At 39.2% G+C, this 23,669-nt stretch overlaps 1 protein-coding gene across 1 annotated transcript; it reads left to right on the top strand.

Moving 5' to 3' along the window:
• Nucleotides 1–2,314: 2,314 nt before the first annotated feature.
• TFAP2E (transcription factor AP-2 epsilon) lies at nt 2,315–23,023 on the top strand. The gene is made up of 7 exons (XM_075262739.1): nt 2,315–2,479; nt 3,156–3,602; nt 5,834–5,885; nt 18,680–18,905; nt 19,615–19,733; nt 21,221–21,362; nt 22,663–23,023. Exons 1-7 carry the CDS (start codon nt 2,453–2,455, stop codon nt 22,949–22,951), a joined length of 1,302 nt encoding a protein of 433 aa, XP_075118840.1. The 5' UTR covers nt 2,315–2,452; the 3' UTR covers nt 22,952–23,023.
• The last annotated feature ends 646 nt before the right edge of the window (nt 23,024–23,669 follow it).

Below are 23,669 nucleotides of genomic sequence, written 5' to 3' on the forward strand. Positions count from 1 at the left end.
ACTGCATTGCCAATACAATTGGATGGTAAATCGTCCGTAGTAGGTATTATGGTGGCAAAGTCGTAACCAGCCTTAAACAGCTGTAACAATGTAAAGAGTCGGAAACCACTTGTATAGAAATATTACCAAGTACAAACTGTAAAAAAAAGAGTTTTCTACTTTTATTTACATTAAGAGGTTTTCCAGCGATTAGAAAGTATATTTAACAGGGATCATAACTGAGATCCTAACATAATATACAAGATCATACATCACCGATCGTGCTGGACGTGATTGCTTGGTTTTCCTCCGGGTACTCCGGTTTCCTCCCATACTCCAAAGATATACTGATAAGGAATTTAAATTGTAAGCCCTATATGGGACAGTGATGACAATATCTGCAAAGCACTGGGGAATATGATGGCGCTATATAAGAGAGCCAAAGAAATACACATTAGATAGCTGTCAGTTGAATACATATACTGCCAAGATCTAAATCGCCTGACTTCACTATAGACATGCATTCTTGGCCCAGTTAAGCAGTGCATGTGTACTGAATGGTAGAGGGGGAAAAGTCATGACCATAGTGCTGAACTCCAATTGCTGATTCTTAATAATAATATAATATTAATAATTCTTATCAATTGAGAAGAGTTGAGAGGCCTCCATTTGCATTAGATGGTCATCTAACCCATGGAAATCTTTGGTATACATCCTAATTTGGTATACAATCCTACTTTATACATAAACTTCTATGGGAAATAACTAATGAACTGGACAATGCAGGAACAATTGGGGCAGGTTTTATGGAGAGGGTCATTTTTAACACAAGTCTTCATATCTCCTGCTGCACCAGTGGAGGGTGATCCTGTGCTGATTCCTACGTTATAGCTGATGTAGATTTCATAGACAATTTACTATAGTAAACTGCCATAAATAATCATAATTCTGCGGGCCGGTGGCCCTTCTCACACCACTCCCTTATCATGCCCTTCCAGGAAAGTGGTGAGGGTTGCACAAAACAGAAAAAAGTCAGATTTTTTTTAAATGCAAAAATCCAACACTGATGTTTCAAGTGCCAGCCATCATACCATCATGTTGGTAGAATCATAGCCTAGATTATACATCAGTATGTCAGATTACTTCATTGTCTATGTGGTACTTAACTTACATGCTCAAATATTTAACCAAGTGGTCTCTTACATAAGCTGTATATAGCGCAGAGATTATAAATCAGGGAGCCATGACACTCTGGTTGAGAAGATGACCACATGCCTCAGTGCAACATTATCTTTGTCCTATGTATTATGTGTTTTGCTAAAAATTATTTAGTAGGGGTGCCTAAGGCAATTTTTATCAAGGGGTTTCCAAAAAGTTGAGAAACACAGATATAGTGTAGAATGTATGAGGTAGCACATTCTTATCATCCAAGTCACATATTTTGCATTGAGATCTGCACCCCCACATGTTCTGAAGTAGTACATTATCGAACTGGCTTATAGGACAGCAACGTGTAGTGTGCATATTGTCTGTAGGGCTGTAGAGCTATACAAATATTGTTATACTGATTCATGGCGTGGCCTGAGGTCCTGTATTTGGTCTTGCATATTACATGTCATTACTAAAGAGCCCCACAATAGTTACTGTTAGCTGCTCCCTCTACATATGAGCTGAGTGGATCCAGCCCATCTACAGTAACTGCTGGGATGTTCTGTGGTTGTGTCAGAGCCAGATCTGCATCTGTTTTATTCCCTCAGCCCCAGCATGGAGAAGCCCAGTGTATCCAGCCCTTCATCCATTCACACATATACACTAGTATTATTTAGTTATGTCTACATCCTCCTCCATACCCTGCACTGCCTACAGGGAGAACTGGAAAGGTATCCATTATATTTAGCCTTACTTCTAGTTCTGTAGGATAATACTAGTGACAAACAGATATATATATATATATATATATATATATATATATATATATAGTAAAACAGTACAAGTGATAACTAGTAAAAATAGTCCTGAAAATAAATAGTACAGACATAACCTAATGATAAATTGTAACAAAGTCAATAATCCTATTCTATAAGGGTAGAGATAGCTTTTCTATGTCCCGGTCCTGGTGTAATTCCCATCCCTAGTACAATAGATGGCCGGGTTAATGAGCCACTTACCAGTGAATAAAGAGATATTTTCTGCCTGCACATCTCCAGTCAGCGGGATTGGGGGAGGCTGAGAGCGGCAGTGCTGGCCCTTTAAGGCGCGCTCCTGACCCCCCGGCGCGCTCCCGCCTCTATATCTGGAGTGTATGGAGAAGCCTTAGGCTCAGAGCATTAGAGGGCAGAGGAGCAGCTCAGTACTGGACTCTATGGATACAGCTCCTCGTCTCTGATCCTGAGGACCCGCATTCATATTCTCTCCCTCTGTCCCTATTCATCCTACTTTTCTGCCGGGTCCTGCTGACAACTCTGCTGCCCCCATGTTAGTCCACGCGTACTCTGCCATGGTGAGTAGTGGGCACAGCATATTACTGTCTACCAGCAGTTATCCAGAGCTATATAGGTAGATATACATTACTTTCTATGTGTTTAGGAAGTGCCAGCCTAACCAGATGCCAGCTGAGGGTAATTGGTGCTTAGAGATGTTCTAATTTTACTTTAGAGAATTGAGAGGATGGAGGAAGATGGCATCATAAACAGAAGCATGACTCACTGTGATGGATGGATAGATGGATACAGATACATAGATGGATAGATAGATAGATAGATAGATAGATAGATAGATAGATAGATAGATGGATACAGATACATAGATGGATAGATAGATAGATACAGATACATAAATGGATAGATAGATAGATAGATAGATAGATAGATAGATAGATAGATACAGATAGATAGATAGATAGATAGATAGATAGATAGATAGATAGATAGATGGATAGGTAGATAGAATAGACAGCTAATACTTGATACATGTACTTTTCAGCTGCAGGTATAAGTGGGCAGACATGTATTAGCCATGATCTTAGTGTACTTTATGACTCAGCTCTGCAGAAGTGATCTTAGAACTTGCCAACCCCCTGTGATATGTGTGGTGGATGAGATGAATGTATAGCAGGTGTATAAAAGTCCTATAGTGACCAGTTCTCAGATATAATCCTCTGTTCCTATGTGTTACAGGAGCGCTCCGATGCCCTGAATGGCGCTGCCAGCGGTGGGCGTCTGTCCCAGCTTTCCTCCCTGAACCAGGGGGCTTACTCCTCGGCTCCCCCGCTCTGCCACACTCCAGCTTCTGACTTTCAGCCTCCATACTTCCCTCCCCCGTACCCACAACCTCCCTTATCTTATTCCCAAAGCCAGGAGCCTGGATATCCCCACCTGGGAGACCCCTACACTGGCATCAACCCCATCCATCAGCACCAGCAGACGGCATGGCACACGCAGAGAAGTCGCCAGGAAGACGCAGGACTGCTTTCTCAGGCACACAGGGGGCTCAGCCTGGACCCCAGAAGGGACTACGGGGGGGTTCCCCGTCTGCTGCCAGGGCTGGGAGATGGTGGGCATAGCCTGGCAGAGAGTGCCCTGTCCATACATGCCTTGTCACACCACAACATAGAAGACATGCAGGTAAGGAATGGAGTAAAAGATTGACATGACTGGCTCCAGACTTATCTATATATCACACCTATAGCCAGCGGCATTATTACTGCCCATTATGTCACATATAGCATTGAGAGTATGCAAACAATAAAAGTATGGTATCACCCTCCATGTACTAAGGAGCAGCAGCAATATATGGCCCATGTAATGTCACCTGCATGCTCCTATAGTCCTATACTATCCACACTAATAGATAGTGATAGAGAATATATGTATCTAATCTAATAATCCTCACCCCCCGGGGATGAAGCTCTCTTCTCTAAACTATTGCAGTCACTTTATCATGGTCCAATCTGTACAGTGCAGTGATATTTCAGTGTATGATACCGCTCGAGTGGGGGACACATGTCTGCTATGTTATGTTATAGAAGAGTATTATACAAGGGGAAAATATAGTCTACCATTCAATTACACTGTACAGTAATGCAGTGTGTGTATGTTATGCGTGTGTGGTTATGTATTACGTCCAGTGCCTGTTGTGTATGTAGTGCAGTGTGTGTATGTGTAGGAGTATTTGTGTGTGTGTGCTTATGTATTACGTATAGCACAGTGTGGGTATATGTGTAGGAGTATTTGTGTGCGGTTATGTATTACTTCCAGTGCCTGCTGTGTATGTAGTGCAGTATCTGTATATGTGTAGGAGTATTTGTATGTGTTGTGTATAGTGTGTTCAGTTGTGTTGTACTGTTTATATGTGTAGTTGTGTTGCACTGTCTGTGTATATTGTGTGTGCAATTGTGTTGTACTGTCTATAGTGTCATAGTATCTATGTGTAGTTGTGTTGCACTATTATCTCATCTTCCTTTCTTTGTAATTATCTAATTGCTTAGGGAATTTTCAGAAAATTAGTTAACCCTTTGATCCCATTTCCCTCAATTGAATTCCATATTAAAATCTGGGGCAGAGCACGACCAAAGAAGCAAACTTTTTTTTTAAAAAAACAAAGAAATGAAACGAATCTAACATTACTGTGTCTTGTAAGGGAATCCGCAGACACACAAACGCTGTTACACTTTTATTGCTGATCAGAACAGTAAACCTGCGGTACTTGCGGTCCCTCCTTGCGATATTTTTAATGCCGCTTTGTTTCTTGAGGTTTCGTTCCGCTTTTCCCGTATTTGTATCTATAGTTTCCCGTTATGATTTACAAATACTATGAACGATATTTCATTGCTATTTCATTTGTTTTTGTCTTTTCATGGACATCATTATTATGAATTATTTTGATCTTTTTATATGACAGAATGTAGCAATGTATAAAATCATAATGTACTTGGTATAAACCCAATAACTATTATTAGGATTTGTTTCCCTCGATGTGTTTGATAACAATGATGGTTTCTGTTCGGCATTTCAGCACTTTGATGACTTTTTAGCTGTTTATGTCAGTCAGCAATATTCCCATATATTCACTTTCCCATATATTCACTGGGCTTGCTACATTAAGTATCTGGGAATTGTAGAGAATGGATTGAAGATGTTCTATGTGGAAATGTGCATATATTAGTATTCTAAACAATTATTAGCAACTGTGTATGTACTATGTCCAAAATCTATAATAAATATCCATGATAAAAATACATTGGATTGAATGACCGCAGTGAAGATATATATATATATATATATATATATATATATATATATATATATATACATACACTGGTAAATTCCTCTTCTGTAATGACTTCTCATGAATTCGAGTCTGGAAACTTTACATAAGGCTTAAAAATGACATCTTCTAGCAAATGTAAATGCTGCCAGTCCCAGTCATCCTAAAAGGGTATATATATGGGAAGTGGGTGATGGGATAGGGTAAGAGGAGAGCTACATATAGGAATCCAAACTAGCTAATATAAGCCCAATATATACTCGGAGGTAGCAGATCCTTGTAGCACATATTCAGCTTCTTATCACAAGATCCCTTGCCAGGGCTTTTAATCTGTATTATTGTTTGTTTTTTTAATGATTATTAATTCGTTTAAGAAGATATAAGGCCAAAGTATCTTCTGTATATTTAGGTTTGATTTATGCTAAGCTCCATTTTCCTGTTATAATATATAATCTGGAATGAGACTTGCATTCATAGTAACAAATCTATGGTCATATCTCTGTTTTTTTTGTTTTTTTTTATAATTTACATATACCGTTTCTATTATATTACTATGTAAATAAATCCAAGTTGTCTATTTATTGTTTAGGTGGTGGATGAGTCAGGGGTTAGTTTGCTGGACCAGTCTGTCATCAAGAAAGGTAAGACTTCTGTTATATTCAGCATTACCTATGAGGCACTAGAAAACCTCTTCAGTGAAAATACTGTGGGGTCCCTCTGTTATATGAATACTCGCTTTGACTGATACCTCATAGAATTTTTTTTAAAGAAAAGAATGGCTGAATTCCTTTTTACACATATAAGTAAAAGCTGCTAGTGTTAGTATATTATCTGATTCTTAACCAATAACACACATATTGTATACATTACTATAAATAGGAAGGTATACATGGAGAAGGGACCCTAATAGTCCATTTATGAAAGAAGCTACAGCTTATGCTTACAGAATCCTCCTAGTTCTGTGCCCCTATGAAATACTTAAGAATAATAGCACCAATATTTTTTTTATTATAGTTGTACCAGACATAGTGTCTATTGTACTATTTATTTAGGAGGCATTATATTTTATATTAATTGTAACACTTGTTTTCATGCTTTTATCCTTAATTCCATTTTCTGCAAATACCCTTTAATGAGTGTTTGAGGACTACAGTTTATTTGTATAATATATATATATACATATATATATATATATATATATATATATATTGCACCTAGACAATATTGCTGACTACATACCATCATGTCTGTTAATGTGAATGAGTGCCCATTTATTAGGCTTGTAATACAATTGTCTAAGCCATATATTTCTAAACCTATAACTTATTATAAAATGTTTAGCTGCTTGCATTTGTCTTTAATGGGGTCATCAATGCTAACAAACTAATTGTCAATGTATATATCCACATTAATATAAAATGTTATCAAATACACTAGATTTTCTGTATCATGATCGATGGGGTATGGGATTGGTTGCCCACAATATGATTCTCTTCCTAGACAAATCACTATGATCCCTGTTTCCCTTTATATCTCTATTATTGTCACCTACAGAGGTCTGCTGGTCACTTGAGCAGGTCATATAACACGTCACCATATTTCAAGGAAAATCTGTCTGACCTGTAATTGTGGCTGAGTTTAGATGCTGTGACTTATGAGGGGTGACTATTTATCAATGTACCAGATATTTTATAGTGAGCCTTTATATCGTAGGACAAATCTATAAAAATTGAATCAGATGTGTAAAGAACATAATAATGTCATGATCACGTTAATCAAGTTGTTTTGGTCAAAATATCAATTGCATTAGGATATGTATAGTGTTAATTTCCTTATTACTTTCCCCCTTATATATGCTGCACTTAATCTGGTTCTCATAAGATCCCCCATACAGCAGTTATATGATTTTATGCAATAATTCATTTTATTTTTTTATTTTATGTATATATTATATTTGTGACAAACAGCATTTTGACAAAATATTGTTTAAGGGTCTGAAGTACATGTATTATATAAAACTGCATTGCCTAAATTTAGATGTTATTTTATGAATTCAATCCTGATCGTATGCTATCTTTACATTTAGATACTATAAGTTGCACTATGTCCTGGGCGGTTATGTGATTTTCACTAGTTGTATATTCACAGGCACAATGTATTTTCTTTTTGATACATATGTTGACGTATTGTTCGTATGTGTTTGTCCTTTTTGTTTTGGTGAACTCATGTTTGATCAGTGACCCAGGGTATCATTACATGCAGTTTAAGAGAATTAAGCAGCATAAATGTGTTCATTTTTGAGACTAGAAGACGCCCACATCCAGGATGACTCAGAGTTCATCCTTCCTGTTGTGCCCATTTTCTTGGAGCTCAGTGTATGTGAATGATTATGGACATACAAGACCTGCCTGGTATGCAGAGTGCAGCAGTGGCTGGGCTTCTTCCCTGTATCCTTCCCTTGCTGTGTGCTTACAGGCTCAAGATTTTGGGGAATACTTTTCCAATCTGTACTGTCTGCTTCAATTTCCTGCCCAGCCTTATGATCAAACCTCCGGCCTCTCACAGAGTCCCGGATTTTCCTATTAAAACTAATTATGGGAGACCAGTCTCATATCCCCAAATCCTCCTTTCTGTTCCCCTGCATTTACTGCCTCATAAACCACTAACAATGTCACAACTAAGGACTTCCAGAGAGCTGATTAGAAGAGTCTAGGAAAATGGCTGTTCCTCTTGGCTGTTTAACCCTTGTTTGGCCAGAGCAGAAAATTCCAACCACTGACTTGTGATGCCACTACCTGTAACATCGCACTGATCCATTTAGATAACACTTGTTCATTTTGTTCTAACATTATAGTTTGTAGTCTAGCAATAGAGGCCTAGCGTATGCAGCAAGGCCCCAACTACTGCACTGAGCCAGGAAACTTACAAGTCTAGTTAATGGGTTGGATTTCAGTGGTGTGGGCCAAAAACAATTTAGAAATCATTCTTGGCTCACTCAGTATGAACCACATATGTTTACAGGTTCATTGACTAACATCTGCCAGCGTTGGCCTAGCCGCACTACAATTGTTATGGCATACTTGCTGTGGTGGTTTTTGGTTATTATAGGTAGTAAAATATAAGAAGTATGTATGCTATAGTTGCCTAATTTCTCGGTCCAGATGTGCTTATTGTATATATTTTATATAGTATACATTACATCATAGTGCAATATATAAAACCAATAGATATTTAACATATATATATATATATATATATATATATATATATATATATATATATATATATATATAAGACATAGCTTTTAAAAGTTAAAAGGGGAGCTCATGGGGGTATTTGGTAAATGCACCTTCATATAACTAGGTAAATGCATTGTAAATGGTACATGAATGGAGCCAGATAGACAACAGTTTGCAGGCTGTGTATATATTTGGGAGACTTTGAGCTTCCTTTATAAAGTGTTTCATTGGTTTATGGATCTGGAAGTAATTATCAGGAGCGGAGAAGGATTTTTATGCCGGGCAGACATCAGGGCACTTTGATAAAGATAAAGTCTAAATTATGAGCTTAAAGGCTCATGTGTCTGTAGGCGCATATTATGCAATTGTTGGTGGATATGCTTTTAACTGGTTACACAGCGGTATGCAATGATTCTGGGATTGCAATGTACATTTAATCATAATGTAACAGATAAGGACAATGATACCTCTCTAATACTAAGAGCTTCTTTCATGTGATCAACATATTCTAAATTATACAGCATGTGATAAATATATAGGAGATCAGCAGATGACTTGTTCTGTGGATTTGTAATACTTTTTATCCTAGTACCTTATTTGTAGTATCTTCAGGGATTATTGACTAGCCATCAGGCCTTGTCATTGTACAGCAATTACAAGGTATTCTTGGGTGTGGCTAAGCAATGAAAGTAGTAAGATACAAATTTCTGCTTTGAGATGTATTAGATGTATTTAGATAGGATGAGAACGACCTCTATTTTTTGTGTCTCTGTAAGACATCCATATATTAAAACCATTGAGGTATTTAGTTATAGATAATTGAAGACGATTTTTCTAATATCTTAAAAACCTGGACCTGAAATGTGCTCAGTTTGGTTTCTTTATGCTATGGATTTTGAAAATGTATGTAGTCAGTGGGTTGTCCCTTGTACTTAAGGTTTTGACATGCTTCTGTTGGTTTACCTGAGCCACAGTCCTTGATCATATATTGCTGGTTTATATGGCTGGTAGAGTCTTTATATGCACATAGGGCCTTAACAGCAGTCTATAGAGAGGTAGTACTGATTCACAAGAACTTTCAATTTCTAGTCATTTCTTCTCTTTCCATGGATGTCCTGCACCTTACCAACACAGGGGCAGTAAAGTAATACTAAGGCAACCTTCGGCTCTCCAGCTGTTGTCAAACTACAACTTCCAGAATGCATACTTACTCTGCTGTTCTTGGATCTCCCATGGAAGTGAATGAAACATGTTGGCAGTTGTAGTTTCACAGCAGCTAGAGTGCTGAAGGTTGCTGACCCCTGGACTAGACAGTCTTAAACTGCACCAGACTGTAATGCTGTTTGAATATCTGGTGGAAATACTTATACATACATATATTTGTGAAGATGTAGTCTTGTCCTTGTGTTTCTGTTTGCACCGAGTTGTGCAATTCAATCTACATAAAAAACAGAACCTCAAGCAATAGAAAATTATGCTAATGGTACATTAATGCGAGAAATATATTGCAGCATGTCACATTTGTGTGTTATAGAAAATACTATATTTCATTGGTTTCAGGAACAGGATGCTTTACTTTTTTTTACATCATGGGTTCTTCCTCTTTTGTCCAATGCAGGTATAGGCAATCACTTTTCATTCCTATATTATATCTTAAGCTTCTTTCTGGCCCCATGGTGGATCTTGTTAGCCATAGTCCCTCCCATGACAGATGCAGCAAAGGAGATAGCAGAGCAGAGATGGGGAGGTATTTCTCACATTACATAAACTCTTGGGACCAAGATCTATCAATTAAAGCCACGTACATAGCACCTGATGTATCTGCCTGTATGAACCCTCCAGCATGTGAAATATACTACATTGTGACTGTAACAACTGAATGTATACATACTTCTATTCATTTTAATATATATCTCCTTAATGTGGATGTGGCTGGAGAAACTGCACAGGGAATGGACAGTTGGAGGGTGTACATTCCAGCAGATATATAATATAACTATTCAGGATTGTTAGATTTCCATATTAACCATTTACATATTATATTTAATGTGATGATTAAAAATATCATTGTGAAATGTGGTAAAGATCATTTATAGTCCCAAACTAAAATAACTATAACATGTTAATATCTTAGTCAATAGAAAAAATGACTCTATTTTTATTGGGCATGATTATTTTTAGAATTGTGTGTATTGCACTTTTAGTCATTATTTTGCTACTTAGTGATATCCAGTGGCCAGTAGATAGATGGAACAAAATACTCTGTGCGCTTGACTTCACCTATCAATATGGCCACACTTGAACCTATAGAAACATGACATTTAATGTCAAATAAATACATTTTGGTGGATATGAATCAACTACATTCACCTGCATAGTGCTCTTCCAAAAAATCTCCCTATCAGCACAACCAATTATTCATACATACTGGAAAATCCAACCTACTGTTTCATGTGCAATGTATACTCTAGGAATGATAGAGTTAAAGCTGTTAGCCTATAGAAATTCGCCAGGCAGCGCCTGTAGGATAATTGGCTGTTTACTGCAAATCCATAACAAACATCAAACAGTTTAAGTTATTAACACTGTCATTTCCAGGCCTGATTATTAGTATTATTAGCAATGCAATGGAATTATGGGAAATTTGTGTACGTCGATTAGACTCATCATACTGACCATTCTTCTGACCTGCACTATCAACCTCATCTAATAAATCCCTATATGAAAGACTCTACTTTAACTTTGTCATAAACAGCTCTCAATAACCAGAATGGGTGATTGTTATACCCAAGAATCAAGATAAGTAGCAATTGTCTTAGTGAAACATATAATAGATTCTTCATTCTGTTTATAGAAGTTAGATGTATGATATAGTATTATCATTGTGTTGTCCAGCATTAGCTCTATCTGTTATTTTATACATGCACATCATGGCATAGTAGATAGTGATTACTATAACACTGGAAGGAAACTTATGCCTACTCTTGTCTTAGGCCCCTCAACACCTGGGCCATGTCTTTTTCATAGATGAATTGTGGCCTCCAGGAATTGAATGTTGCAAACCTGTGGTATTACATAACTGTGGACACAATGTCACTAAGGCTTTGCTAGAGACTCGCTTAACTTTTTTAACATCTGAAAAGATCACATAAGTTAAAGGGGATCTCTGGACTATAAGAGCAAAACTTACTTACTACATCCACATGCAATAGTTATACTTTATAATATATATAGCCATTATTAGCCAGACTACTTTGTTGGTTTATATTCAGCACATCCATGTTCACATACAAATTCCTGGAGACCCCTTTAAGATGCCATATTTTTTTTAAATATACAGAACAATGTGATATAATCAAGAATACTATGCAATATTAATCTACAAGCATAGGCGAAACATGGCAGCCTTGGCAGTTGATCATGTACCCCTGATGATGTAGCGACTGCATATGGCAATACAGAGACACATAGGGTCTTAATATTTTGAGTGGCAAATGGCTGAGGGTCTTAGAGACATTGAGCAGGCAGAAAGCTAATAGGGTGAGTACAAGACCTCTATTCTTCTGTGTTGTCCTTAACTGTACACAATTTTCAAGATCCTGATAGGGTTAGAAATGGGACATGAGTTTATAATTGTATAATTATAATGAATATTAAGCTAGATTTTAATTGTTTTATTCAGGCATATTAATTACTTGACGTAGGATGACATAAATTTATTTCACTCTTTTGTTAGTGAATTTCAGTAATACCAATGTTTGGTTATTCCTGGCGCAATGACCTTTAGTATGTGAAAATAGCCCAGATTAGCAATGGCAGGCACTTAATGCGTATTCTAGCTGTAAACTGTCTCCTCCTTCATTTCAGGGAAGTATGTTTCTTTAATGTGTGTTAGCTGCTACTGAAGAGCCCATAGTGACTAGATGACGGCCCCTATAATTGTTAGACACAATTACAATGCCGGCTTACCTATTGTCATCTTGTTCTTGCATCATCCCTGCTCACCTGTCTGCACCAGATCATTCATTATAGGAAGCTGAATGGCACTTTGTTGTGCTCTCTTGTGTAACAATAATTGTCATACCAAGATTTATCATGGCCTTGTATTTGCAGGTTCCATTCAGATCAAACACAATTATTCTAGATCCAAATAATTGTTGTTAGTAGGTTACTAAGAGATATTCACATGTGGCAAACTTGTTGCAACTGAAAATCTGTTCCATTCATCTGAAAGGAATTGTTTTGGTAGTAAGCGCATGGATTTCTGCAAGCCTTATTCCAATAATAACACAGTTGCAGAAATTTCTTAAATAAATCTGCTGCATATATGAATTCGCCCTTATGCAATCTTCAGACTATGCTAGAGGAAGTTACTTCCTCTCTTAGGCTAAAGCCCCACATTGCGGAAATGCAGCTTTTTTTGTTGCAAATTTTGTTGCGTTTTTTTGAGCCAAAACCAGGAGTGGATTGAGCAGAAGATACAAGTGTAAGAGCTTCCTATATATTCCCCATTCCCTTTGGCCAATCCCTTTGGCTCAAAAAATCGCAACAAAATCTGCAACAAAAAAAGCTGTTTTTCCGCAACGTGGGGCCTTAGTCCGGAGCCCCACGGGCTGGAAATGCCGTGGGAAAAATCGAGGCGTTATACAGTACTTGCAAAGTGGATGGGAGTCATGCAAATCCCATCCGCACTTTGCGGAAGAAATCGCAGCTTTGGCAGCGACTTTCCCGTAGATATATGGTTAGAGAAAGTCCATGAACTTTCTCTTCAAAGCACTGTGGAAAGAACCGCAATTCGTTCACGCAGTGGTCCTTCCCGCAGCGCTTTAGCACTGCATTTACGGCCCGTGGGGCCTTAGCCTTATGGAGTTAATATCCTTGTCAACTAGCCAAGCACAAAGCTCACAAGTCTGTGTCTGTATGTAAAGCTTCTGTTTCGCCTCCCTTGGATAGTTCTCCCTGGAACCAATCACTGTTTGTAAACTGTAAACGGCCAGTCCAGGACTATTCAGAAGTAGATTTCTAGTTATTATTTATTACAGACCCATACCTCATGGTGCCAGAAGGTGGTACACTTTCTCTTACATCTCTACTCCACTGTCAGGTGGGTGGTCCCAGGCTATCTGTTCCAATCCAGCACCACCCATCTGACAGAGCCTAATTAGCATATTGGAGTTGAAGGAGGTGGTAATAGGTCCCATTTAACCTGATACTAGTCATCATTTACATGTGCTCACATCTGCTATGTAAGTTTTAGGGTGGCTGTGATAGAACTTTTGCCTTGCAGAGCTGGGATCCTATGTCAACATATGTATAGAATTTGTATATTCTCCCTGTGTGGGGGGGTTTCGTGTAAAATCACAAACCCCTGGTGAAAAAGGTGCATTATGTAATTTATTAAAATAATAACTAGACTTAGTTTGCCACTCAGTAGTCTGGGATATCTATAGGGGGTGCAGAGGTATAAATTGCTACCAGGCCCCCGAGCCGCAGTGGGGCAAAAGGCTTCTCAACAAAAGCTTGATGTTATGCCTTTGATTCTAGAACAGCTGTAGTTGCCACCATACTGTTCAGTAAATCATCTGCTGTCCGTGTAAAACAGGCCAAAGTCATAGATTTGGTGTCTTTTTCTTCAAAACTGTGTTGATTTCATGTTACTTGAGTCATTACATGCAAAATCAAACTTCCACTTTAATCCCAAAATTAAAATATTAGAAAGTTTGTCATGTGAAAACGGAAAAAAATTTGAACACTTAGTATGTAACAAAACCTTCGGACAACTTTAGATTTTCTGTCAGTATTTGTCTCATTAATAAATTTTGCCTCCTTTCTGTGAAATCCTGCCTCTCACTGAGTCTCTGTGTATGGAGTACGGGCTGTGTAAGATGTTGAGAAAATAATTTTAGGGGAGGGTCACTTACTATATATCTCAGGCATTGTATAGCATACAATGGTGTCATATGAAAGAGTAGATTCTCTTCTCTCATGTGACACTAAGGGTGCATTCACACTGAGTAAACGCTAGCTTATTTTGTAGAGTAAAATTACACTTGTAAATTTTGCTATCCCATTGACTTCAATGATATTTTTTTACAAGTGTAAAAATACGCCTGTAAAAAATACGCCTGTAAAAAATACGCCTGTAAAAATACGCCTGTAAAATGTCATTGAAGTCAATGGGATAGCAAAATTTACAAGTGTAATTTTACTCTACAAAATAAGCTAGCGTTTACTCAGTGTGAATGCACCCTTAGACTGCAGTTCTAACTGAATTATTTCTAGATATATCACTGGGTGAATACACAGTTGGGATTACGATATTTTATGCAGCTGCCTAATCTGTATATGATATAAATATCCCAATCCCGACTGTGTTTTCAACAAGTTATATCTCTTGTGACAGGACCAGAGGCAATGTGGTAGAAAGAGTGTACATTTCTTCCAGGTTCCTGTCATACATGTTCTAGGTGCAGCTGAGAAAGCTGTGTTCCTTGCTGGTGGGTCTTACCAAAACCCTGGTAAAATGTCTGGCTTCTGGAGTAGGGGGAGTATTGGGTGCGTCTTAACTCTATTCAGCCACTTCAGGTTTTGGGTTAAATGGGGTTCACTCCTTGTTCCCTGAACTGTCTGTGTATTTTAAGCCAGGCAGCAAACAGATATATGGCTCTCTCTCCTCTTGGGAAACCATTTATGAGTACATTGCTGTGGTTTGTGTTCAGGGAGCTATGCAGTAGGCCCAACTCTCAGTAGTTAGCAAACCTTTGTTGAAGGTAGTAGCCGGACAGCAAGGGTTTTGATTATATTGTAATTGTTTTGGTTTACCTGAAAGGAAAGGGTTCATTCACACAGAGGAAAATAGTGAGGAATTCGGTGTGGAATTTCTGCGCTGAAAAAAAAGCCTCCCATTGATCTGCGCACACTGGGATGCAGTACGACACAATCCAGTATTCTTATTCAGAAACTTTTTATTGGGACAATCTTACGAAAATGGTCAGCATCGTTTACATACTTGTTTATATATATATGGTAATATGTTTCTAGTTTATTGCACTTGATAAAGGGCTTGGGTAAGCCCGAAACATATCAAGTACTGGCCATTTTCATAAGATTATCCTAATAAAAAGTTTCTGAATAAGAATACTGGATTGTGTCGTACTGCATCCCAGTGTGCGCAGATCTCCTAGTTCTCCTCTATACACTGTATCCTTCTTGGTTCAGGTAACTACAGGTTGATCTGCTCCCACTCTCATCTGGATTTTATTAATACCATGCGATTGTTAGTTTTGTGACTCATCACAACCCCAAAATGTGAGAGGCCATCTAGGAAACTATTACAAATTTGAATACCGTATATTGATCATACTACACTTAGTGGCACTCACTCTTTCTCAGTCTATGTACAGTATGCTTACAAAAATGTTTGAGTCCTATAGAGTAAGCAGTTGGTAGAATATATAAGCCATAGATAAAAATAGAATGATCTTTTTTGAACAAACACTTTTCTGTGCATTGACCAATGTTTTAAAATGTGTCAACAGATTGTGGGGAAATGCAGGAAGGGAAGAGACTAAAAAACATGCAGAAAACATATGTAGTAGGGAGTGAACAGATGCACAAGGATGGCAAGCTGGGAATATTAGAACTGCAGACACACACAGACAGAAAAGCCTATTACTGGCTAAAACAGGGGGTTTGGTGTAAAGTATTTTCAGTGAGTGAGTATTAAGAATCTCCTGGTGGATCCCATGATCAGCATTAGAGATGAGCGAACACTAAAATGTTCGAGGTTCGAAATTCGATTCGAACAGCCGCACACTGTTCGAGTGTTCGAATGGGTTTCGAACCCCATTATAGTCTATGGGGAACATAAACTCGTTAAGGGGGAAACCCAAATTCGTGTCTGGAGGGTCACCAAGTCCACTATGACACCCCAGGAAATGATACCAACACCCTGGAATGACACTGGGACAGCAGGGGAAGCATGTCTGGGGGCATAAAAGTCACTTTATTTCATGGAAATCCCTGTCAGTTTGCGATTTTCGCAAGCTAACTTTTCCCCATAGAAATGCATTGGCCAGTGCTGATTGGCCAGAGTACGGAACTCGACCAATCAGCGCTGGCTCTGCTGGAGGAGGCGGAGTCTAAGATCGCTCCACACCAGTCTCCATTCAGGTCCGACCTTAGACTCCGCCTCCTCCGGCAGAGCCAGCGCTGATTGGCCGAAGGCTGGCCAATGCATTCCTATGCGAATGCAGAGACTTAGCAGTGCTGAGTCAGTTTTGCTCAACTACACATCTGATGCACACTCGGCACTGCTACATCAGATGTAGCAATCTGATGTAGCAGAGCCGAGGGTGCACTAGAACCCCTGTGCAAACTCAGTTCACGCTAATAGAATGCATTGGCCAGCGCTGATTGGCCAATGCATTCTATTAGCCCGATGAAGTAGAGCTGAATGTGTGTGTTAAGCACACACATTCAGCACTGCTTCATCACGCCAATACAATGCATTAGCCAGTGCTGATTGGCCAGAGTACGGAATTCGGCCAATCAGCGCTGGCTCTGCTGGAGGAGGCGGAGTCTAAGGTCGGACCTGAATGGAGACTGATGTGGAGCGATCTTAGACTCCGCCTCCTCCAGCAGAGCCAGCGCTGATTGGCCGAATTCCGTACTCTGGCCAATCAGCGCTGGCCAATGCATTCTATTAGCCCGATGAAGTAGAGCTGAATGTGTGTGCTAAGCACACACATTCAGCACTGCTTCATCACGCCAATACAATGCATTAGCCAGTGCTGATTGGCCAGAGTACGGAATTCGGCCAATCAGCGCTGGCTCTGCTGGAGGAGGCGGAGTCTAAGGTCGGACCTGAATGGAGACTGGTGTGGAGCGATCTTAGACTCCGCCTCCTCCAGCAGAGCCAGCGCTGATTGGCCGAATTCCGTACTCTGGCCAATCAGCGCTGGCCAATGCATTCTATTAGCCCGATGAAGTAGAGCTGAATGTGTGTGCTTAGCACACACATTCAGCTCTACTTCATCGGGCTAATAGAATGCATTGGCCAATCAGCGCTGGCCAATGCATTCTATTAGCTTGATGAAGCAGAGTGTGCACAAGGGTTCAAGCGCACCCTCGGCTCTGATGTAGCAGAGCCGAGGGTGCACAAGGGTTCAAGTGCACCCTCGGCTCTCCTACATCAGAGCCGAGGGTGCGCTTGAACCCTTGTGCAGCCTCAGCTCTGCTACATCAGAGCCGAGGGTGCGCTTGAACCCTTGTGCACACTCTGCTTCATCAAGCTAATAGAATGCATTGGCCAGCACTGATTGGCCAGAGTACGGAATTCGGCCAATCAGCGCTGGCCAATGCATCCCTATGGGAAAAAGTTTATCTCACAAAAATCACAATTACACACCCGATAGAGCCCCAAAAAGTTATTTTTAATAACATTCCCCCCTAAATAAAGGTTATCCCTAGCTATCCCTGCCTGTACAGCTATCCCTGTCTCATAGGCACAAAGTTCACATTCTCATATGACCCGGATTTGAAATCCACTATTCGTCTAAAATGGAGGTCACCTGATTTCGGCAGCCAATGACTTTTTCCAATTTTTTTCAATGCCCCCAGTGTCGTAGTTCCTGTCCCACCTCCCCTGCGCTGTTATTGGTGCAAAAAAGGCGCCAGGGAAGGTGGGAGGGGAATCGAATTTTGGCGCACTTTACCACGCGGTGTTCGATTCGATTCGAACATGGCGAACACCCTGATATCCGATCGAACATGTGTTCGATAGAACACTGTTCGCTCATCTCTAATCAGCATCTGATCAATATGGAAGCCATTACACTGACTCAGTGTAGCCTACCAACATAAGATCATAAGTCATTGCTAAAATATTCTGATTTATAGTTTTGTTATCCAGTACGTACCATTCAATGGACACTTCATAGATGGTGGTTTACCATAAATGGTAGAGACCTCATAGCAATGGGCCTAGTGTTCCCTGTCCTGAAAATTCAGTTCCTCTAGAGAATGGAGTCCTACTCAGAGTCCCCCTACCCAGTACCAAAAAGGATGTGAACAAGCAGGCTTAGCTTCTTTCCGTAAATGAGTCATAGCATTTGTGTATGCATTGTATATGTATATAATGTGGTTTAATGTGTCTAATATCTGACCCATGCACAATATTGTTTGTTACTCTCCAGTTCCGATGCCATCCAAGAACAGCAGCATGATGTCCTCTCTCACTGTGAATAAAGAAGGTCTCATAGGAGGAGTATCAAATCCAAATGAGGTTTTCTGTTCTGTTCCTGGACGATTGTCTCTGCTTAGTTCCACTTCCAAATACAAGGTGACAGTGGGAGAAGTCCAGAGACGCCTGTCACCTCCTGAATGTCTTAATGCATCTCTACTGGGAGGAGTACTAAGAAGGTTAGTGGGAATTATTCATATAAACCATCACACTTTGGTTACATGTTTCATAATAAAATATTGGTATTTAATATGGTTAATGCATATTCTTTGGCAGGACAATGTAACCGAGGTCTACAATGACCAACATGAATTTGTAGTCATACTAATGAGGTCCGGAAATACGTAGTTATGACATGTCAAATATTTCTCAGCAAATTATAAATGTGTCAAAACTGAAAAGCAAAGTAACAAATCAAAATGTAGATAATGGGTTGCAATTGAGATAATAGTGGGGAAACCAAAAGTGGTGTGACTGCATTTCAGGCATGTATCTTTGCAGTTGTTGCATTGTAGAAATATTCCTTCAGGAAAAATATTAATTGTAAATATACTATAATGTACATTATATTTTGGCTTTACTATTGTTACACAAAGTATAACTGCAACAACTGAAAAATTTCCATTTCTTCATGTCCTGTAAAACCTAGCTTCAATTACATGGCTTTTTCCAGTGATATTGCCATATCCGTTCATGGGCTGTGAATAGAATTGTAGTTCAACACCAAGTATAAACTTTAATACTAGAAAGAATAAGCCCATGGATAGACCTGGCCATATGTATGGAAAATCAGATCCTGTAACAACAATTCCTTTTTTAATTCAGTCTCAATAAATATTATTCATGCTTGACTTTTAGTTACCTTAACTATTCATTTTTGCTTTGTAGAGCGAAATCAAAGAATGGTGGTCGATGTCTCCGTGAGAGGTTGGAAAAAATTGGTTTGAATCTGCCGGCAGGAAGACGTAAAGCTGCCAATGTGACTCTCCTGACATCTCTGGTGGAGGGTAAGAAATATAAGGACTCAAATACAAAGAATTATTACAACTGTGGAAACTAGAAAGTGTCCAACATGAAAGTCACGGCTTATTTCTGATGGAAATCTATGTTGTACATAACATAGAACTTAATACATAATACTGTATAAAATAACTTAAAGAAAACCTCTAAGGTAACTTCTGATACCTTATCTGAAAGTAGGATATGAGAGCAGGAAAGATTCCTATCTGAGAGCTGAATATAATACATGGCAGGATGAGAGTCCTGATGACCCGGCCACACACAGTTATTAAGCGTTTTACTTGTATCAGAAGACTGTCAATCAAAGTGAGCGTCCAGATGACCCTACCTACACATAGTCATTGGCTGCTTTCCCTGTTTTAGTGTGTGTACATGGAAGGCTGTCAATCACTGAGTGTGGGTGGAATAATTGGGACTCTCACTGTCCCCTCCAGGTTCCTTACTCTGCTTTTTACTTAGAAATACCATTCCAAATCCTATAAACCCTATATATTTCAGTGCTTTTCTCAGCTTTAAGCAGATACAATAACTTTTTTTTCTCTGCCGGTGACACTAAATAATATTTGGTGAAAAGCACTGCATTGAAATGCACTGTCATCAGAATTATTTATCATGGGATACGTCTTTGATGTAGTAATATTGCTCTTTTATCGGAGCAGGGAAATGGTCCTTCTTGGCCTTCATCACTTAAAGTGTCCTAGTTAAGAGCCGTAGCTTCAGCTTTTGTTATTTTCTAGGTAGTCCATTGTGAAGGAATATTTTGAGTTGATCAGTCACTTCTCTAAACCATTTCAGAACTACCGTATGTAAGAGACAGAGGAAGCCGTGTATGGAGCTAGACAGTGTAGTGTTAATCTATCATCGTGGCACCCTGGGCAGAATATGAAAGCTGCTCACTTTATGACACCAGTCTCCTAATAAACAGCACTTTCAGTAGACAGAATATGTCCTCTCCTTCATTCCATGTTTATGCAAATCTCTGTGCCTTGGGCGAATACGCAAAATTACTTTTAATCATGTGTTGTTGTTGGTTTATGAGGAATAAAGAGAGATTAGCAGAGTGTAAAACTGAACGGTATACAAATATAGGACTTCCTATGTGAAGGAGGATTGGTTTAACCTCTGTAGATGCCTCTGTCAATGACACCTGACTGAGGATGGTGATGATGTTACGTAAGGGTCACCAGGCAAGGACAAGCAGACTCTTTATAACAACTAGAATGAATTAGCTAAGGTCTAGGTAACTTACAGAATAGAGTTATGGAGTCTGGTTAGAGGAGTTCTTCAGAATTGTTCCTAGATTGACCTACTGATAATCCAAATGACTGAAGTCTAAGGCACACACATTGTATGAAGAAAATCACACAAGATTCATATGGCTCCATTCTTGTTTTAGGATTAAATTAAGTATGATAAAATGGAGGTAGTGGTAATATCCACACTATGGTACTGACTGGATCATTCTGATTTGTAGGCGAGGCCGTACATCTAGCCAGAGATTTTGGCTATGTTTGTGAGACAGAGTTCCCAGCTAAAGCTGCAGCAGAGTACCTGTGCCGACAACACTCGGATCCCACTGAGCTCCACACGCGAAAGAACATGCTTCTTGCTACGAAGTAAGTGTTACATATTTATTATTCTGTGCATGTATCATGCTGGGATTAATAGGTATATCAATAATCACTGTAGATGGGAAGTTTAGTATACAAGGCATTATTACATAATAGACACCTGCTACAATATAGTTTAACAGAGGATGTACCCTATATACATTAAAAAGTATATTATATGCAGAGGTATAGCTGGGGGTTCAGGAAGGAGAAGGGGCAAAGACATCCAAATGGGTCCTCATCCCAGATACATAAATATATCTCTATACAGTGACCATATAATGGTAGTTTCCCACTCTCCACAGGGCTCTGCAGACCGTTTATGTGAACACAGTGCAGGAAAAACGTCCTGTCTCTTCTTCCAGTTGTGACTTGTCTCTGTAACGTTTGCAACACAGACATCTTTGGTTCCTTAATTTTCCAGGCATCCCACCCACATTTTCCTCATCTTCTCAAAGTACCCATTCTGCTACTATCCCAGTTATAAAATATATAACATAAAATCCCCTGTTCATCTTTACATTATAGTAGATGAATTTAGGGGTCATTATTAGAGACCTCACATCAGTGGGATGGCTGCAGCCATTCACTACTCAGACCTATATACTACAAAGGACATTATACTTCATGAAGGGGCCACAATGGGGCATTTGTCTATTATTTCTCTAGCATTGTTACATTGTGGTACAGTTATCATCTGTACATTCCTCATCATAGGAATCACTTGCACTTAACTTTTTATTGCCTTGCCTCTAAACAGCAATATACGTAAACGGTAGCGCAGCTCTGAGCTATGCTATCTAGTCATGTGACTAGTCTGAACTCTGCACTTTTAGGAATGTTTGGTGGGATAAAAAGTCAGTAATAGGAAATTTGGAGATTAGTGGTTTGAGTACTTGGTCATATTACATTTTTGTCATGGTTGACAATGTGTTACCACTTCCCAGGATCATTAGAGAAACTCGATCTGAAAAAATGTCTTCCAGTCTTGTAGGACCAAAGTGTAGCATAGCATAGAGTATAAAGCAGGTTAGTTAATAAAGTTTCACTAAACAAAGTGATTTGTACCATATAGGTGGCATAATCAGGCCAATCTAAGAGATACTTAAAACTTGCTTACCATTACTCCTATTAAGTCATGTGCCTGCCGGGTTCACCGCTGAGTGATTGGGCCACAGAGGTCACATGGACACCAAGAGGTGTCCAAACATTTTTCCCTCCCCTGGGTCTGATATTAATAACAAATCAGTTTGCCCATCTCTAATGTATACCATGTTATTTCCTAATACTGAGGTTTATATTTTAGGCAGATTTGCAAGGAGTTTTCTGACTTATTGGCCCAGGATCGTTCTCCATTGGGAAACAGCCGTCCATCCATTATCCTGGAACCTGGAGTACAGAGCTGCTTGACTCACTTCAGCTTAATCACTCATGGCTTTGGAGGACCAGCCATATGTGCGGCGCTTACTGCCTTCCAGAACTACCTACTTGAGTCTCTAAAAGGCATGGATAAGATCTTCATGAACAGCACAGGAAATGGACATTCTGCAGGGGAATCCAAACCTACAGAGAAGGAACTGAAACATAGGAAATAGCCCAATGTTATATTCATTATGAGGGCTTGAAAGAAAGGTAGATCTCTTGGAAACCAAGATTAAATCCCAGTGGTGGAGATGAAATCATTCTGCTTTTATGGACTTATCTCCTGGAGTTAAGATACACCTCATAAGGAGGATCCATATTGAAGAGAGAAGGAAAAATGATAAAACATGAAAACATCATGGTACTTGCTGTGGAGATGAAGATATGTTTTTATGATTGCACCTGTCAGTAACATAACACGCACATAGACTGTTGTACAGACTATGAAGGACTTCGGTATATTTTCTACTACGTTACATAAACAAATGGTTAACGTACCGCTAAAATAATGACCAATGTGTTTTCTACAGCATTCCAGGGAACTTCTATAGGGAACACATACAAGAGGTATTTACCTACAATCACAATAAGATATGGTTTAGTGGCTTTTCTGGGCTAAAACATTGAAGTATCCTAAGGATAGGTTATCAATGTCAGATCAGTAGGGGGTCTTACACCGGGACCCCCATCAATCAGCTAGTCTGAGATGCTGAAGCACAGAGAAAATAGAAGGAAGCAGACAGTTTGCCTGCCTACTGAGAATAGCTGATCAGTGAAGGTGCTGGGTGTTAGACCCCACTGATCTGATATTGATGACCTATCCTTAGAATGCATCATCAATATTTTTAGCCTGGAAAACCTCTTTAAGATCTTGGTTGACTCAGGATACAC

This window comes from Leptodactylus fuscus, chromosome 2 (assembly GCF_031893055.1).
Source record: "Leptodactylus fuscus isolate aLepFus1 chromosome 2, aLepFus1.hap2, whole genome shotgun sequence".
NCBI classification, from domain to species: Eukaryota; Metazoa; Chordata; class Amphibia; order Anura; family Leptodactylidae; genus Leptodactylus; species Leptodactylus fuscus.

Bases quoted from the DNA above. Each gene is read 5' to 3' on its own strand.
- TFAP2E (XM_075262739.1), top strand. From the start codon at position 2,453: ATGTTAGTCCACGCGTACTCTGCCATG. The intron at 3,603-5,833 runs GTAAGGAATGGA...TTTATTGTTTAG, and splicing joins ACAACATAGAAGACATGCAG to GTGGTGGATGAGTCAGGGGT. The intron at 21,363-22,662 runs GTAAGTGTTACA...TTTATATTTTAG, and splicing joins AACATGCTTCTTGCTACGAA to GCAGATTTGCAAGGAGTTTT.